This window comes from Apus apus, chromosome 1 (genome assembly GCF_020740795.1).
Source record: "Apus apus isolate bApuApu2 chromosome 1, bApuApu2.pri.cur, whole genome shotgun sequence".
NCBI classification, from domain to species: Eukaryota; Metazoa; Chordata; class Aves; order Apodiformes; family Apodidae; genus Apus; species Apus apus.
In genome coordinates, this window is record NC_067282.1 from 165,656,060 (window position 1) to 165,676,279 (window position 20,220).

General features: G+C 38.4%; 1 protein-coding gene across 3 annotated transcripts in view; it reads right to left on the reverse strand.

Moving 5' to 3' along the window:
- The window catches only part of NAV3 (neuron navigator 3), a 273,171-nt gene that overhangs the window by 55,051 nt on the left and 197,900 nt on the right, over positions 1-20,220 (reverse strand). For all 3 annotated transcript variants that reach the window (XM_051631165.1, XM_051631157.1, XM_051631149.1), the window contains exons 13-16: positions 11,202-11,340; positions 7,783-8,059; positions 4,927-5,632; positions 2,905-3,393 (exon numbers count right to left, since the gene is read on the reverse strand). In XM_051631165.1, the coding sequence (XP_051487125.1) occupies positions 2,905-3,393; positions 4,927-5,632; positions 7,783-8,059; positions 11,202-11,340 (1,611 nt within the window). The remainder of the gene's footprint in view (positions 1-2,904; positions 3,394-4,926; positions 5,633-7,782; positions 8,060-11,201; positions 11,341-20,220) is intronic.

Sequence of the window (20,220 nt, forward strand, 5' to 3'; positions counted from 1 at the left end):
TGCAGCCCAGGATGCAGTTGCTCTCTGGGCTCCAGCGCACACTGGCAGCTCATGTCGAGCTTCTCATCTACTACCACCCCCAAGTGCTTCTCCTCAGGACTGCTCATTAGCCATTCTCTCCCCAGCTTGTGTTTGTGTCTGAGGTTGTGCCCACCCAGGCGCAGGACCTTGCACATGGCCTTGTTGAAGGTCAAAGTTGGCATTGGCCCACCTCTCCAGTCTGTCAAGGTCCCTCTGGATGGCTGTTAATGGCTATTAAACTTATGGCTGTTAAAAGGCTATTAATGATAAATCCTATGTTATCTGTTACTTAACCCATTTTCTTTAATATCCTCAGTATCTTTCCAGGAACAGAGGCAAACAGGCCTCACCCATAAGCCTCTCGTCGTCCATCCCAGCCCTCCTCCTCATTTTGTTCTTTGCAACCTTTTCACTCCCAATGATTTCAGGGCTATTTCAGACTGTGTCTTACGCGGGGAAGTAGAAAGTTCATCAGGACCAACAAATTAGAGTAATCTTTAACCTTTTTATTCCCTCTTAGCATTTTTGTCATTAGTGATACTTAGCTATCAAATTGCAGGTAATGCTTCAATGAAGAAAAACCATTTGTTAGCTCTCTCTTCTCTTCAAATTTCCCTAGGCTTTCTCTGCATAAACTTTATGTCACTTACTAGTTGAATCTCATTTTGTGCTTTGGTCTTTCTGACTTTGTCTTAACATGGTATTAGTAAATCTCACTACACAAACTGCTCACTCAGTCTTTTAAAAGCTCAAGAGTGACTGAAGCAAAAGAATAGGCCTCTTTGCAGATAATCTCTTATGTCATGCCAAGCTGCAACTACTATTGCCAGAGGCATCTCAAATATAGTCTGAGTTTACAGGAAAAAGGACATGAACTTCTGCCAAACATATCTGTCTCTAACATTGTAAACCAATGCTTTTGTTGTAAAAAAATGCTTTGCTACATGTAAGTTTTACTTTAGAAAACAGTTTAGAAACAACACAGCACTTATAACAGACCTTTCAGAAAAATCAAACTGCAAAAAGCCTATTGGGGCTATAATTCAAGAAATGATTTACCATTTTGTCTAGGTACATATATTTGTTTTGAGGCCAGATCAACATGATAAATGGCTCTCTCTGGATTCAATCATAATATCCCCATATGAACAAATCTGAAACTTAAAAATATTGCCAAGGGCAAAGTATTTGGAACCACTGAAATTAAGTCACTGAACAAATACATAAAGTATTAGTAGTGGGGGTTGCTCAGGAGCTTATGCCAAACCATTAACATTTTAAATGTGATGTTTAACATCCTCTGTATAAATACAATCTTTGGCATAAATTCATACTCTTCCATATCATTCTATTGACCTCACCATCCATATATGTAGCACTAAAAATTAATGAAGGCTTTTATAAGCTAAATATTAATAATTAGCTTTATAAGAAATATTGTCACAGACAGTTCATGACACAAAGTGTAAATTACTACTTAAAAAACAAAGGCACCATGCAAATTATAAAGTATTCACGTATCAACGTATTTTTAGCTACTGTTGTTAGCATACATTATACTGGTACACACATATGTTTTATGGTGTTGTAATTATACTATTAAGAAGTGTGATTTTAGCTGATGTAGTAATACTTATGAATGCAACATAAAATAATGAAATGTGTGGAGTTTCCATCTAGATTTGGCAAAACACTGTTTAGGGTTTTGGTTGTTTTGGGTTTTTTGGGGGGTTGTTTTTTAAGTTTTTTTAATGCTGATTCACTGAAAGTGAAATCTTTCCAAGGAAAGGATTGGTATCGAAAAATCTCTGGGTTCACATAAACGGAAAAAATCTTAACATTGTATATAAAAGATCTTTGATTCCTTAAAACAATTGTGTTGTTAAACAACTAAGTTTAACCTTAAAATGTTTAAAATATTTCTGACTGACTCAGCATAATTTGATTTTTTGGATCAAAGGCTAATGAAATATTTAATATTGACTTGTCAGTCTCTACATAAGAGAAGAGTTTCTGTTGTCAAATCTTGAAAATTTTCACAGGAAGTGAAAATTATTTACTGCCTCTTTCTTTTTTCTCCCTTACAAAAGTCAAATAAATATATCACACATACACACACAAAAATAAATGAATAAATAAATCATGATACAATGTGACAGGGTGGAAGCACCACTTTATAATATAAAATAAATGGTAAAATATCTGCATGTAAAAAAGAGAAAGCAGAAGAAAGCCCTTTCTTTCTTTTGTTTGTCTGTTCCAGACACCCAGCAGGACTATGCATGTAGTGAGGGTCTCAACCTGTAAACTGTCTCCCTGCCAATGAAATTTCATTTCAGTAAGGAGCTGTATAATGATTACCATGGAAGAAACAACTTGTCAGGACTGGGCATTTTAAGGTAAGACTGGTCACCTGAAGGCATGGGCCCACCAGCTCTGCCTTGTGCTTTGAGCTAATGGGAAGAAAACTGGTGGGGTCCCACTGCTGGAGGAGGCTTGTTAGCAAGAGGGCAGTGAGACATCTTTGAAGCTGCCAGTTGCAGGGACAGCAGGCAGATCCAGCAAGCAGGGATCATTATGTGCCTTTAATGAGACATTTTTTCTCTTTTCTGTGGTTGCTCTCCAGAACAAGGGGAACAAAAAAAATTCTAAAGATAGAAAAAGCACTTGTAAAAACTTAAAAGGCAGTTGATTCCACATCCAATGCCTGTCAGCTTTCATTTCTTCCTTCCTTCCTTTTTAACATAAAGGACTACGCCACTAATTAAACAGTGTCCTTTTAGGAAAACAGGTGGAGGGATGCTGGTTTTGTTGGGGTTTTTTTGCTCCTGTCCTTCTGCCTCTCACTTGTTTCGTGGTCACTGTATCTATAGGCAAGCTCACCTTTCCGAAAGAGTAGATCTGACGCTTCCAGTCCTCATGAGCAGGCTCTGAACCTCCTGAGTGCTTGTTGTCAGTCCAGAGAGAGAGCCATGATGGCTAAGAGGAAGGTCAATAGACTCGGAACTGGTGTGAAGGCTAGTCATGGACTGGTAACTTGGTGTGTCCTTACTGCCCGCTGAAGAGCTGCTCAGGTTTGCAGCCCAGACAAGACCACCTGATGTGAAAGAGTGCACTGAGGCAGGACTGGAAGCCAAGGAGTGACTTAAGCTTACAACATCTGCATTTAAGTCCGAAGGTTTACTGAAGAGGGGGCTGCTGCTACCACTTTGCCCACCTGCACTGCCCATGCTGCCTGTGCCCGAGGATGGCGATTCCAGGCTGCCTTGCCGTGCCAATGTGGTACTAGGGCTGGGCATTGCCGATGTGGGTTTCACACCTTCAGTACTGGGTGCAGAGGCAGCTTTACCACTTGCCTTGGCACCAAACAACCTAAATGTAAAACAAATAGCTTTAGAGAAACTGATAGCCACATTAAACATTCATGGCGTAACATCCTAAGAGCCAAACTACACATTTTTAATTACCACTACTAAAATCATGCCTACCTAGATGATCAATCACATGGCAAAATTAAATTCTCTTAACCATAGCACAATATTCAGGGTTAGTTTCATTAGCAACAGATCTCATTCACTCCTATTCAGATGTGCTCTTTGCACATACAGATCCTCCCAGAAAGAGGTAAAATAATCACATTTTTTCTTACTAGTGCATAAACAGATTACACTTTCACCCAAATGCAGTAAAGAAGCATTCCCACAGCTAAGTAACTTGCTTTTAAATACCTCACTTTCATATCAGCTAAAATGATTGCAATAAACACTTGCAAAATCCTTCACAATTTAATAAACAGCTAAGTATTTGTATAAAATTTCCCTCTTCTTGTCCTTTTGCACAGATGGTCATACAGTCATTGGTCATATAGTACCTGTTCAGACACAATAAACTACCCTGGAGCTAAAGGGGCTCGGTTTGTCTCCAAGTGTAGTCAGGATGGAGATGTGTTTCACAAAATTGCTTCCAGCAATTCTACAGAAGAATTCTACAGTGGTGATGACAAAAAACCCCACCAAAATCCTCTACGACTGTTGAAATAAAAGTTCATGTCATGACTTAATGTCTTACTGGAGATATTTTAAGCTGCAGTTAAGGTGCAGCTAATAAATTAATAAGAAATAAATGCAAAAACTTACAGTGATATAAAGTAAGCAAGGCTTATGAAAGAATCCATTTTATCAAGTCCACAAAAATAGTCTGCAGCTCCCCAGCAGCCTGGAGATGCTGTTTTAGTACCAAGGCACGAGAGGGCACTATTGTTTTCTTCTTGAACAGTGCAAATGTTACATCCCAATTTATACTTCATCCGTATTTATATTTCCAGAAACATTACAATAGGGCATTACTAATTGAAATTTAGCTTTGTTTGTGATGAAAGATGTAGAAAAGCTGCTAAGATAATGAAATGTTTATAGCTGGAGCTGCCAACAATGTGAAAGGAAATGATTTATTTAACCATAGAGCTCTTCAGTTCTCTGACCAGGCTATGGGATCATCTTTTCCAGTAAGAGAATGTGTTCAAACGTGATGGCCTTCTTCCCTTTGGGGGATTTATCAGAATATTGAGAGGGAATGTCTTGTGTGCCTGGACATTATCTTGAGTTGGAATTGACCCATACGGATCACTGACTACAACTTACTCTACCCTTCAAACTGTTGTTATGGGAATGTACCTAACAATGATCAAAACTCAAGGAACAGCCATTTCAGGTCTGGGGAGGTCTTCAGGCCTTAGAGAAATAATTGTGTTGTGTGAAAAAGCATTACCCTTTTACTTGTTTTTTAACTTGCTTTTCTGTTCATGGCAAAATATGTCCTGAAAAGGCTTTTTGTCCAGTGCTTCAACACACTGAAAATCCCTGGCTTATACACTGCAACTTCAGGAATTCATAGGAAAGCACTAACCTTCGAAAGGTGGGTGAGGCGATATCTGGGTATTTGGATCCTGGCTGCCTGAGCCCCGGTGTGCCAGAGGCACTGGCCGATGTTGGGCTGGATTTGGGGGAACTGGATAGCGAGACACTCTCAGAATCAGACACAGCCACTTTCTCTTTCTCCTTGTCTGTCTGGTTGATGGTGACAGGGCTGGACCTCCCAGAGCCGATCTTGCTCGGCTCTCGCAGTTTGGTGGCAGCAGCACCTGCAGACTTGCTGCTGACATTGGAGTCGATGCTGCTGGTGCTGGAGCGGTGGCCACCCCTGCCCGGGATCCCGCTGCCGCTGGATTTTGATGGGCGAGGCAGACTTCGGTACTGCAGAGTTGTCTTTGAGTTCATGTGCAGGACACCGTCATCCTGGTTCTGGGACCCATCTAAGCTTGTTTTCCGCCCCGCGTTAGACTTGCCACCGATGGCTGAAGATTTTGGCATTTTCCCTAGAGTTGCTGACCCACTTGTGATAGTCGCTCCACTTGTGGTGATTATGGTAGAAGATCCCATCCCGGACTTCTTGAATCCGAAAGACCCTGTAGCTGTTGATCTCCCAATGCCAGAGGGAGGCTTTTTTCCTTCATCACCACTGCTTTTTCCTGCATCTGATGGAGAGCGCTGAATGGAGGCTCCTTTCAAGGGAGTTTTCACTTTTTCTGAGGCTTTTGCATCATCTGTTTTTCCTAAATAAAAGTATATTTGAAAAGGTCACTTGTGTTTAAGTTGTAATGTCCCAATATCTAACTTTAAAGCTATATGGTTACAACTTCAGAATGAAAAAATACACAAACAGAAAAATTACCCTAAGAAAGGATACCAATTTGTCTTTAGTCCATCATCAGCAGTCAATAGCAGGTATGATACATTACAGTGAAGCATTAAGTATTAAAAGCCCTAAATTCTCATGAGAACTTCCAGTTTCATATATAGCTGGAGCGCACAGACATAGAAAATTATTCTGATTGAAATATTTGGCTTTTCTTTTTTTCTGTTAATGATATTTCTATATGTAAGAAATAATATTTTAAAATAATGTATGATGTGTAGTTAACATTTCCAGAAGTATTACATTAATTATGCATGTAGAAATTAATGAGATTTATTGAGTACTTTGTTTTTTACGGAATATATATATTTAACACATAACTAAGTTTGTTCTGATTTTAGTTACACAAAATTGTCAGAGAGAGATAAAGTTATTGTGGTATGAATCTATATCAATTACATAAGTTAACAGTCTTTGTCATATCCTTGATAGCTTTTCAAGATTTTAGATTTTCTGAGAGGCTGCCTTCAGTACTGCACAAATATGTACCTATCTATTCTATATTTCCATGTAATGTTCTTGTGACATTCAGAAAGCTTTAAATAAGATATTCTCTTTTGTCTTCAAATACCCTCTTCCTGTATTACAAACAGACACCAAAAATGCCATTTCTTTTCTAGTTTCTCTTTAAGCATCTACTGTATGTTCCTAATAAGGAACAAATATTCAGCGTAAAAAAGTATTTAATTCACTTTTCAAGTGATTATGGAAGTTTTGGAGGTGGGCGGCCTAATTTCTCTTAAGAAATTAAACTGTAATAAAGAGCAACACCTACAAGTCAGTTTTTATCTAGTGCACATTTTATCCTTCACAAGCACATGCACATGCCAAAATATGAATCTGACTCCCACACGGGGAACACACAGGCTATTAGCATTAGATTAAATTAGAGTAAGGCCTCAGTTTTTGTTGCACAGTGGCTGCCTACTCATCTTTAGCAAAGCAGATTTGGGATACTTAGCTTGGCATGTGGTAAACCTTGTAGTATCTCCCTTATAAATTGCCACTACAGGAGTCTCATTTCTGCATCCATGTGACCACTGACCATGGAATTGCTCCTCAGAGCTCTGACAGACCACAAGCTAACCAATATTCAGCAGTACCAAATTGCAAGGGAACAAGAGAGGCTTACAAAGAAAGGAGCTGAATTTATTCTGAGATCTTAATTTGTTACCTTTACAACTGGAGGTTAAAGTATACTCATGCAGTATTTTCTCAGGACATGCCAAAGGTCTAGAAAATGTCCACCAAGAATTGATATTTCTCTAGTAAAATGACGGATTAGATGTTCTTAACAAAGAAGCCTTCCCCTAATATTTTTTTTTATTATTTTTTTTTTTTTTTACTTCAACACTAGATTGTATAAGTGGTTATTACTTCTTAGAGGCCTTTCAATATTGGGTAAGAAGTCATCTAGCACTGAAGAAAGTGTGTAAGAAATGTCTTTTAAAATTTTTTATCTCTTAACAATGGTCTGTAGAATACCCACAGTATCTGGAATGTTCAGCTTTAGTTCAGAAACACTGATTTTTAGTCTTCTCTTTTGAATGTTAAATCTTTTAATCTCTGTTCTCTAGAAAACCTGTACCTTTGATAATTGAATACGTGCATAGAAATGGCCAAAGATTAGAAACTAAGATAAAGCGTAGATGACTCCAAAAAATACTTTTAAGAATTCCATAAGGGACGTTGACATACTCAAATGATAGTAAAACAAACTGCAATCACAGTTTTCAGTATGGATACATTCATGTGCAATTAATAAATTGTTAGCATGCAGTGTAGCAAACTAACAGTTATACAGATGAACAAGTTAGTATATTATTATAATCTTGGCTTGCAGTCATTTCTGAGAAGAACTACCAATATGCTTCCATTTCCTCATGTCTGTCTCACATTTATAATATTTATTTTTAGCCTGCTAAAGATTCTTACTGCTTAGAGATTAATTCTAAGTATAAAGCCTTAATTTTTAATGCTGTAATCTGAACTACAGAAGTTTCCTACCCGGGGTCTTGAGTGCACTTGTTCCTGCTTTGTGCCTGGACTGAGTTGTTCCTACTTGTGCAGTCATGCCTCTCCTCCAGGATCCAGTCTGTGAAACAGAGAGTGATGGTTTCTGTCCTCCCTTCTCTGACTCTTCAGACAGCCCTGAGGGAAGGCCTTTCCACTTGCCACTGTTGTCTACGCTGCTGTCAAAGTCTTCCTCTGGTTTCTTCAGCTCTTCAGAGCTGCCCCAAGTTTCGCTGTCTGTAACTGAGCGCTTCTCTGAGTCTGTCTTCAGCTACAAGAGATTTGCATGAGAAATGATCAGTCTCAGCATCTTCAGTATATGCCGGTTTCTTAAATCACAGAAGGGGAGGAGAATAAGCACACTGATTTATTTGTAGCAAGGGCCATCGAAAATTCCCTTCTAAAACCTTACTACCCTGATCCCAAAAGTTTAAAAACATTCCCATCTGGCAAGGCATTCTTCTTTTTTTCTTGTGTTTTCATAAGATTTCAACTCTTTCCTTCATGGACAAACCATAATGAAGTGAAACATAATGTGCTTTAATCATCAGTGATAATACCCTATTGTTTCTCAGCTCCCTCCAAACTTACCAAATGAATTGCTGCGCTGAGAGGTTTTACTAAAAGCTTAAACGAGGGAATTTCTAAATATACTACTAAAATAACCTCAGTCTGGTTTCTTGTCTTTTCATGCTCAAGCCTTCTCGGGACCAAATTGGGAACATTGCTTCCAGGAGCACTGGGTATGTTATACCACCAGTGAGCAAAATCACCAGTGATACAGCTGATGGTTTTTCTACTGGTTTGTCTCCATTGATATTAACTGTTTTCAACAAGAAATTAATTCTAGCTATATCATGGGGTCACACTTGTTCTTAAAATCAGACCCCTGTGGAAGGTGTTCTAGTGAGGATTTAACACCCCTGTGGCATCTGCTTTCCCTGTTGCTGGCTGATAAGGCTGTGCTGCAAGAAGCAGTCCAACAAGACGGACAACATAGAAGCTGTGAAAGCAGCTTAAATAGAAATGTTGGAGACACCTTGTTTTCCACAAGACTCACGTTCTTTGTGATGACAGGCTGCTCACTGCAACCCTACCTCCTGTGGGTTCCTGCAGCCTCCTGACTTCAGCCTCAAGCCTTATTTGCAAGTCAGCATCTCACCAGTCCTCTGCCCCTCTTTAACAGCAAAAAGGAGTGCTGCTCACAGGTATGACTGTGCATTACGTTTGTCTGATGTAACCCCAGCCCTAGCTTCATGCAGCCAACCTAGGCAGGACTGCAAACTAGAACAGGTTCAGGAAAGGGTTATTTAGTTTTCTGTGTTGCCACAACTCCCTCTCCACAGAGATCACTCTGTTTCTAGGCACTGCAGTCATAAGTAGGATTACTACTGATTAGATGACTGACAGAATTATCAGTTGCTGTTTACATATTTGTGATTTGAGGCATACAAAATGCAAAAGCTCTCTGCACTTTGTAATTTCCTATGTGCTTTGGAGACACTAGCATAGAATTTTGGGTAAGGATTGATGGGAAAAGAGCCCAAGCAAATATCTACACAAATATTGCAGAGCCCTTTAGAAAAGGCTTTTCATTAGTGGTGTTGTTACAACATGTGTAATGCTCCCAGAAGTTTTCTCATAAATTAATGGTTATAAACATATAGCTATACATTTTTAAAGCAAACTGCAGCATTCCCAAGAAATATAATAGTTTCTAAAAGCCTCTCTTCACCATTATTTGATCTGAAAAGCAGTTATTAATCCTCCTTTAACAAGAAAACAACAACAAAATATGCAATTTCTTCCTCAGGCTATAGCCAGCTAGCACTGCTCTGATCACTTAAAAGGACTGAAAAAGGGATCTCTGTTGCATGAGTATGTCTTACACCTGGAGAACAGCTGGCAAAATACTTATTTATACTGCTCATCTCAGTTTCTGGCTGAGATTGCAGGCTAGCATGGAGTACAGTGCCTTCTGATTACTCTGCCTGGTAAAGGCAGACCTGATAAAGGTCTGTTCCTAGCCTTCGTAACACAAAGCAGCTCTGGCAGGAAAGCAACATTTCAACAAGTGCTGCATCTCTATCTATCACTGAGCAAATTGCAAATAGTATCTGGCTGAACAGCTAGAACAGGAGATCACTGGAATGAAAAAATTGCAAAGAGCTAAATGGTCAACCAGAGATTTCCCAGTCATGATGATGATGATAATGATGCAGTCAAACAAGTAAGCCAGGACTAGCTGGCCCTCACTGTTGATGTGAAAGTGAAGTGAATGATCGCCAGTTAGCAACCTTGGGAGACCCTGATGGGGTAGGAAAGGTAATGATAAGGGTTGAAATACTGGCATTTGTGTGAGTATCTTTGCATGAGCATGACATCAGTCTGAAATCTGTCCTGTGGATTAATCTTCACTCCCAAAGTAACTTTACTTCCCCATTGCCTGGAGAAAATGACAAATATGTGTTTTTCTCCTGTTGACAAAGTCTTCCACAATGTACATCTACACAACAGATCTCTGAATTGCAAGGACCGGATGCCTGCAGGAGTCTAAATGGAATTGACTGTCAGTCTTGTGTCCTGAACACTTGACATCAAATCACAGGAGGCAACAACTCTTTCCCTATGCTGAGCGTTCAGTCTTGAAGTTCCCTGCTTGTAAACAGGAGATGACAAGGCAAAAAATACTTTTCTACTGGGACTAATTCTTCTCTCTTTCATTCTTTTTTCAGGAGGGAACTGAGTCCTGCAAGCATTCTGTATTGTCTTTTTCATCACTTGCTGTTTTGAGGGGAGCTGCACAAACACACACATTACACATATAGCTTGTGACTGTACCCTGCTCAGAGCTCTATTTTGACACTGTGCATTGTCAGTTTGTGGGTGCACAGGACACTTTCATTCCTGGACCTAAATGAGGAGAAGGAAAGCTCTGCTACCTGTGGTCTCTTTGCTCCCAGTGGAGAGAACAGGGTAAGGACAATACAGCCCACGTATTTCTTCCCTGAGAAATGTAAGCTCATGAAAGACAATTTAATTGTGCTATCTGTTTAAAAAGATACTCCCAATGGGATGAAGTGATTAAAAAACCACGCATCACAGACTCTGTGCTAGGGTCCAACAGGGGCTGTGGTCTTCATGAGGCTTGGACCACTGGGGCTTCCCCAGGGCAGGGAGAGCAGGGTCTCACCAGCCGGCACCTTCAGTGGTGGGCTGCACCCTGGGACCAAGGCATCAGAGGCATCAGCCCATGGGTCAAGGTTGGGTCAGTGGGTTCCATGGACTCTTACAAGTGGTTGGTAATATGTGAATACTTTGCTTGTTTCAGAGGAACTGATGCTAAACTTTTTTCATCATTATCTTGCACACTTGTGGGGTGATGCAAGAAATAGCAATAAAAAGCTACTCACCTGGGCATGAGTGTTCTTCCTTGAAGAGGCAGTTATATTGGAATAAGAGCTGACAGATGAGTTGGTATTCAAATCATCTGTGCTGAGGTTGTCAAGAGTGTCACTGAGGCCACTACTAACCGAGCTGCTGTCATCCCAGCTGCAGAGAAAGGAGCACATCTACTTTACATACTGTGTGTGAAGAGGCAGAAATCATCTCAAAAGCAATTGCTGCGATTACCTATTCTTCAAGAGGTTTACCTGAAAATTTTCAGTGATATTTCATAATGTACAAAGAATATGAGTTTTCAGACGTTTTAATTAATGATTTACTCACTATCAAGTGGTTGCTTGCTCAATTAATGAAAGAGTCAGATGCCTTTTAAAACATTAACATTGGGCCTAAGAAAGCACTAGTGTAAGTCATTAAACCAGATTGTTTCATGCTTCATTGCAATCACATACAGTACACTGGCAGGGAAATCCATTAAACCTACCTGGTATTGCTAGCCAAAGCATTATTAATAGCTTGGAGAACATCTAATGTATTTCCAGCCTACAGAAAATAAAAGGAGTATCTCCTCTGCAGCCTAATCAACTGTCTGCAGAAAGACAGTATTTCCAAAAGTTTTATTTTCTTTCACCAGCCTTTGTCTGGTGCAATGTCATCAAAATAGGATTCCCTGACAATACAGTCACCTGAGTTGACAGACAACACATTAAACACCTCTCAAGAAACACAGGCTGTCAACTCTTCTGCTTTGGGAGATTGAGACAGAGCATGCAAATGAGAGAAAGGCCACTCTTACAGAAATGCCATTTACCTACACTCACAAAAAAACTTGTTTTTGCTTGGAAGGGAGATTGATCTGTGTTTCTCAGACCTTTTTCAACACAACTGCTTCTCTGTGGTGTTACATTATGACTCTTAGCTTATTGCCATATACAGCAGTATACTCTCAGTTTTGCTGTATCTCCACCTGTTCATCTTGTTTTGGATTATTCCTAGGCCACAGAGTTTGAAAAAATATTCCCCTTAGTATCTGTAGTGGGATTCATCTTCTATACTTTTAGCTATATAAAATTTACGTATCTCATTAAAGCTACCTATCTAGATGACCTGTCTAATCAGTACTAAGCAAGGTCCTTTAAGGGCAATTCATCCAGGCTCAATATGTCTCAGGTTTGTGGGATAAACTATTCACTGAAGGTGCCTCTTCATGTCTTTCCCACTCCTAGAGAGGAGAGGTTTGATAGCTGCGTGCTCTAGACACAAAAATTCTGCAGCGACAAAGCTACATTACATGTTTATGCAGGCTCGTGAAGTTCAAAACACAAGAAAGAGTACAAAACATCTTTTTTTTTGCCATAGCCTACATCATGAGCCACCTTTTACAATAAATCTAAAATTCAGTCCAGCAGTTGAGTTAAAGCTGAATACTATTTCTAATAGTCATCCAGAGCAAACAAGAAAAATGTCTGTGAATTCATATTTTACAGGCTGTGTTTTGGGAATTTAAATTCACTTGTCCACTTGTTCATGGAAGGCTTTAGAAAGTCATAACAGCAGCAACAGTGAACTGCACAGCACAAAATGTGTGCTGATGCACCGAAGTTTAGTGCACTAGTCTTGTATCATAGCAACTGCAGCCAAGCACTACCTTCATTTTGCAAAAGGTAGAAAATCACATTAGCAAACCAGCTCAGTGACAAGATAAATGTATTTCAGAGGGCAACAATTTATTACAGTGCTGCACTTCCCACTGTTGAGTACAATGACCACAAATACATACATTTCCAGGTAATATACACATGAGTGATTTAATAATACTATTGAATACCTAAGCAATTAAAATAGATCTTATAGGCTGCCCACATTCATCTAAGAACCACTTCTGAAGTACTAGTCATTTATACTTTCTGTATTTTTCACTGTCTAATGTGATATGGAATTTCAATGTTGCTAAAAGTCAGGATTCAAATGCTGTGTACCACATGGGAATATACCTTGTATAACAGTGTTAAGATTGATAAAAACATTTATAATATTAAATATGACTAGGTTTTAGAAAATATAATATGCCCTCTTTAAAAGGTATCTTTAAAAGATACTTTAAAAAGGACAAAAAATCATAAGACATCTTAAATGAGATATACTTGGTACTTTCACAAGCAACATAACTTTTAATGTATGACATTCATGTCAGTTTATACCTGACCATTAATTTCCTAAGTCTACTCTAAGACCCTGGGGAAAAAGATCAAAATTTAATTCTGTTTCACCATGCTTGTTTGTTATGTTATGCTATTTTATGTTTTTGATTCTTCATTTAATTTTTCTCTGTAAGAAGATTCACAGTTTCTAAATTCTGAAATAGTTCAGCTGATTCATGAAATATGTACATATTCTCTACAGCTGAAGTTTTCAGGCAGAAGTACTACAATCATGTTTCCCTTTTTATTATAGCTTCTCTGTGGTTTTTCATACTTACCACTTTTCACTCACCAGTGGATTACTAGAAGGTTCTGGGAATGCTCATGGCCATCTTGTAAGATATACAGAAGATTATTTTGACACCTTCACTACTGACCTTTCAGAACCATCACTATATCTATCTGGTCTTTTTTCCACTTATGACAGGTGCTCAGGATGTTTTCTAAGCTTGGGGGCTTTCATACCCCAAAATTTCTTCTAATATTCACTATGCCTGTAAAAACCAGGAATATCCAAATGCTTTTTATTTCCTCTATGACATTTTTCTAAGGACTATTAGGATTCCTACTTGGCACAATGTTTTGTACTAACCTTTTGAAAAAAAAACATAGTAAAAATGGAAAATTCTAACAAAACAGACCACATCAGTCACCCCTTTGGCAATTCAGTTGTTCTGTGCTTATTTCAGTGCATTGTCCAGAGTTGTTTTAACTTGTTCATGCAGCTTAACTTTATCTTTCAGAACTTTCATTTTCCACATTTTTAGCTCTTTCACCATGGCTAGATAGTATAGTTGCTATCAGATCAGTTAATATTTATTTTTTTTTATAATGAAGATTCCTTATTTATAATTAAAAAAATGTATATTGATGATTCATATTAATTTCTTCTTTAAACTAGCAGATGTATGACAAACAAATCTGGTAAAATTATATGCTCATCACCTTGAGACTGAAAACCCATTCCTGCGAGTCTGCAGCAAATTCTTACTGTAATTTTTGTTCTTGTTCCTCCTACCCCTCATCAAAACAATATTCAGTGTCAAACTGTGCCTAAGGGACTTAATATTGACTATTAATATACTGGCTAAGAGTCATCTTTCGTTTTAATTTTATCTTTCATTTAATTTTCTCTTTTTCATGCATCCTACAGAATTTATAAGAGATCAGGTTACGTTTGTTGCTTATTAATGCCTGACATCCTTCCCTTTTAAAGTACATTTTAGCTACTAACAACATTGGCAAAATCTGCTTTATTTTCTTGTTTGGTGTCAGCCTCAGGTTCATTTCTTTAAAAGAAAATGCCAGCTAATGCAGTTCAGCTCTCTGAGAGACTGAGGCTAAGAGAAAAATGCCTTATTTTGACAGGTTCTGGCAACTTTTTCTTTGAGAAACCCCTGGATCCCAAGAGGAACTGCAGAAGAACTGCGAAACTTAGTAAGCCACAATATTCATATGAAGGATGTGCATTTTGCTGATTCTAAGACAAATCCTCTCAAATCTGTAAAATTTATAAATCTCTTCAAAATTGCATAGGCCTGGCAGAGTTCTTAGGTTTTTTCCTAGATAAGGGACCAAAGTTTTCTCACTACCCAGCAGCTCAGCTGAGCTTTTTGTGTGCTGCCTAGTTCTGGGTTCACAACAGCAAACAAAAGAGCAAGCCAACAGCCCAGCAGTCACAACTCTCATTGTGAATACACGTAATGACACATTTTTTTATTACACAACTACTTCTGTTTTTTTTTTCTTCTTCTCTAGAAACACTTATTTAGTACTTTAAGAGGTCTGCTCTGGGGAACAATCAGAATTTTGCATTTGAACAAGCTGCCTTGCACAATTTTTTCAAAGAAAATTAAAAAATTTTGTAACAAAAGGGACAACATGAAGCATGACTGAACCTATAGTTTGCTGCTGGAGTATCTTAAGATTTAGGTTACCAGCCACTCAAACTGCATGTCAAAAACCAGCAGCTATTTATTTGCCTTACTATATCTGTACCTCAGCTTTCCATCTGTAAAATGAACACAAGAAATGCATGAATGGGTTTGAAAACACAATCTCTAATAATTCTGGATACTCAGACTCTACACTAAAAAGCATCTTAAAAAAGGCCCTTTGTCTTTAGATTAACATTCTAACAGTGTGGGATAAATAAAATAAGAGACTGCACATGTGGAATAACAAGGAATATGCAAAATACTTAATAACTTCTTTAAAACAGAACATCCTCCATCTACACATTATATAAAATAAGGACTCAAGAGGCTGGGCAAAGCTGTTGACCAAACTACAATTGCCTGAAAATGCACGTGCAAAAGAAACGTGTATTACGGTTACACAAGTAACACTTTTGTTACTTCTGAGTGCTTTTACAACCTCATTAAGTTCATTTTACACAGCATGAGTAACATTCAGCTTTATCAGCTTCATAATTTTGATAATTATTCCATCTCTTCATTCATACACAGGGCTGAATCTGAACAGGGAATCTGCACAGCAGTAGGAATGCCCCTTCACATTGGGAGCTAGAAAAACTGTGTCAACCAAGTGGTAGGCACCAAGGGGTGGAATCCTTCCTCTCCCTGATAGATTTACTGCCACTGTGTTACACTCTTCATCCAGAAAGATACCTCACGCTCCTTGAGTTTTCCCAGTCTCTTTGCACTAAGAATACTAATATTCTTTCAGCTCAGAGGATCTGTGGGGTTTTTTTGATGCACTAGGTGTGCCTGTGAGGTATTTGCACTAGATAAAACTCATCCTGTAATTCTAGCCTGCATCTTTCAAATCTGAACAGTCGTTGTCCATTTTGAAGCAAGAAATAATATTTCTGCTGGAGAAAACAATACCTTCCACGTTGTTTCTAATTGCTGAAGATGGCTATGAACATTGTACAGATACCAGTGTACCACTAATTGCTACAAATGCTCCAAACAAAGCTCCAACTGCTTGATCATTTCAATTATTCCATGAAGTTGAGGAAATCACAGCTTGCTATCTACACAATTGGTTTGTCTCCCCATCGTTTTTTCTCTTATTTTCATCAGTGTGCAGTACTGAAAAGTTCTCTCCATTATAAACCTCTCCTTGAACTTTCTACAGTGTAGCTACTCTAGAAATAGAAAGGTGGCTGAAGTCAAAATACTCGGTGCTTAACATCAGTATGTAGAGCTGATTGAAGATTAAAATGTATCTGCACAAGTATTCCCTCAAAAGGAAAGATAATATGCACTCAACTGTGCTCGTGACACTTCTGTGTTTGCTTTCCACAAGTATTTGGTTTTCTTTGCTTGAAAAAAAATCCAGTTCTGAGTTTGCACTCTGACGTATATGAACAAAATGAGGAATATTTTTTATGGGATAAGAAGTTATTTCCCACAGCAAGTGGGCAGACAATAGAGCTCTAGGGAAAAGATGCAATGAAACTACATACTGAAGACCTGCAGAAAGATTGAACTGTTTTTTTTTCTAGATGTTTTGCATAATGGCTGAAAATACAATATGCACTGCACTGGAAGAGCAACAAATGGCGAAGGTGCACGGCAAGAGGAAGTGGTATTAACAATGTCTTAGCTCCATGGATATCTAAAATCTTCTTTCACAGTCCGTGTTTCAGAAAATCAAACCAATCTCTAATTGCAGACAAGACATAACGATTGTTCCTTCCACCCTTCCTGTTACTATTTTCAGCATTTTCCTACAAGCTCTTAAACTTGCCAGCTCAGTCAAGTCCATTATACTGATAAGCTGGGTCAATGCCTGGAACTTATTTCAACATTGGCATACTTCATTAATTTTTGAGAGCGTCTCCAGCCAAAGTAGCCTAAGTATGCAAAAGCATTTTTACTAGCAGATCGTCACACATTAAAAGGCAGCAAGACTCCAATCAATGTGCTATCAAGTCTGCTGGACAATTACAGTTGCTTCAATGCATCCAGCCCTTGGCACAGTCCACCAAGTTGCTAGCATTTTTTTCTTTGGTTCATTACTGATTTTTGCAAGCAGAAGCAGGAACTACTGCTTGCAGAATACATCTCTAGAAAACAAAACCAATGCTTTCCTCTTAAAACATTCCTTTAATCAGAATAATTGTTCTGCCTAGGGAGGTTTGTAACTGACAGAAAAAAAAGTACTCTGTCACATGCTTTGGACTGCACATGAATAGCTTTAGGCCACAGTAGTGACCTACAATCCTTGCTTGTCTTGCTAGGAATGAGAAATCCTTAGTCACATTCTTGTTAATGCCACTGGAACTCATATTCTCAGGAACTTGTGTATGGATTTGGGATTCAGGGAATCTGAACAAACACATTCAGCAAAGAAACGCTTATTTGCTCTTTATATCAACTTGGAGCTTTCAAAATGTCAAAACTCTATTAAATATTTCTAAAATGTTTGTTACCATAGTGGGTACATACAGGGCAGTGCCCATGGGGGCATATTTCTGTATGTGGGAGGAATGGTCTTAGAGGACAAGTAAGATAACTGAGATCATGACAAATGAGTAAGACTCAGGGCTAAAAAGAAACCTTACTCCTAGGGTGTGTGTTGAGGATCTACAAGTCCATACTAAAAGGAGCTCGAAGATGAGCCGTGAGGCACTATCCCCTTCATTTGGCTGCACACAGTTGGTTTATTTACATAACTGAATCCTTAAATGATGCATGTCTCCATTGTCTCTCAGAGCTTCTTGATGTCTCAACACAATTGCTCGTTGAAACAGTAGAGGCATAAGAAAGGAAATGAGTTGCTTTGGTTAGTATAGCCTACTTCCATCTTTGCCAAATGAGTTGCTAGTTCACTACTCTACTGCAATGGCTAGGACACGGAAACCCTCAGTTTTGCTGGATAGTTATATAAAGCAGTCAATAGTGCCCTAAAAAAGCAAAATCCCCAAATTTAGCCACCTGCAAAGTGAGCTGTTACCTGGAGCATAAAACAATCAGTGCTCAAAGCACTTACATTAAATATGACTCTTGGAGTCAGAGATTGGCATTTAATCCCTGGGTATTCAGTAGACAAAGGCAGGCACATCCAAAGGGTAAGCAGGAAATACTGAAGAGATATGAGCAATGTAGAGGACTTAAGTCAGATGTCCACAGTAGAAAGCTTCAGCTTAATACTCCTTTCCCTACCCATTAAAATTAAGCCCTACAAGAGGAAGACAGAACTCCCTGACCACCAGTCTGTGCTTAAGCCAGTCCCACACCGACAAAATCCATAAAACAGGGAACACAATACATAAACTAGCCTCCACAACACACTCCATGGAGGTGGACATTGCTTCTCTACACCAGTAAAGTGAATACTAGTTGCAGTCCAGGCTGCTGACATGAACTGTCCTCTCTGACACTCATTCAGGACACGTTTCAGGAGAGTAAGTCAAGATTCAGCCTAAAATAGAATTTGCAAGTACTCCTTTTGAGAACAGAAATGATCTCTTAGCTCATTAAGAAGAAAAGATAAGAAAACAATTGGACTGTTTAACTCAAAGCAACTCCTCACTAGCGCACCAATATATCAGCAGGCAAACTCTCTCTTTCAAAGTTCAATTCATCATGAATTAATCCATTTTAAATCTTTTACTGTGAGCTCAGCTCCTCATTATTCATAAAACAGATACACTGACCCTTCACAGACAGATTCAAGATGGCATGGAGTTCATAAAATCAATACTATGTTTCAATCCACAGACTGTGAGAGCAAAAGCCCAGCATCAAACAAGAATGACAGGGGCTCTAAATTTCATTATAGCTATTTTATCCTCATAGCTAAATGAAAACATTGCCAATTGGACTCATACTTCATCACCTTTTCCTCGTCAAATGTAATGCATTACCTGTCATACCCAAACAAGGCAACCACTGAAGCATTAATCTGGAATTACTTTGAGGTCACGGATACAAAATCATGTCATGTACACCTCAAAATGGATGCATTCAGCCTATTCTAAGGAAAATTGTTTCCAATTAAAAAGGATAGCAATGCATTTATGCATCTGCTTTCATGCAGTATCACTTTAGGAGTATTTTTTAATTCACGTTGGAAATCTTTTATGAGAAGTTTCAATTAGAAAATTATATACTACTACAGAAATTACTTCTAGCCCAAGAGCACAATTAGAGCAAAATGCATTTTTGCAAGGCCAATGTATTTCCCTATTTCTTCTTCCAAGCATTTAATAAGTACTTTAAGAAATAATTTGGTTTTAGAGCCTGCAGGAGAAAAACTAATTGATGGAAGATCTACATTTCTTGTGAAAATTATACATCCCTTGAAAAACCTGCATACCTACACCTCAAGATCTGAATAAGTCTTTACCAGAACCCCTTCCACCTATTTCTGAATACAATGCTTACTCTGACACGATAGGGACAGCACAAAGTCATTAACTAACTCTAAATTCATAACAGAATGTATCAACAATAAGTAGACTTGGAAAAGGGAATTTAGGCAAGTGTTACATGAATGAAATAATAAATATCCAACTAGAAAAGACATTTTGTTCCCAGAATGTACAGTTCTTTTTTTTTTTTTTTTTCCATGAGACAGATAAACAGCATCCATTTTTAATTACATTTGAAACAGTGTATAGGAAACAGTAATATATGGGCTCAAGTGAGATGTAAGGAAGTAATTCCATCAAGAACTGTTGAAAATATCATAACAAACCAAGAGAAAAAAGCTTTTGATGGAATTATCTTCCTGCTGCTGTTTGTTATGTTTTCAAAACACTGTTTGGATCCAAGAGATGTTTAAATTTTTCAAATGCAGATTCAGATGGTTAATTAAGTTAATTAACATCAGTTGAATGGACATAAATAAC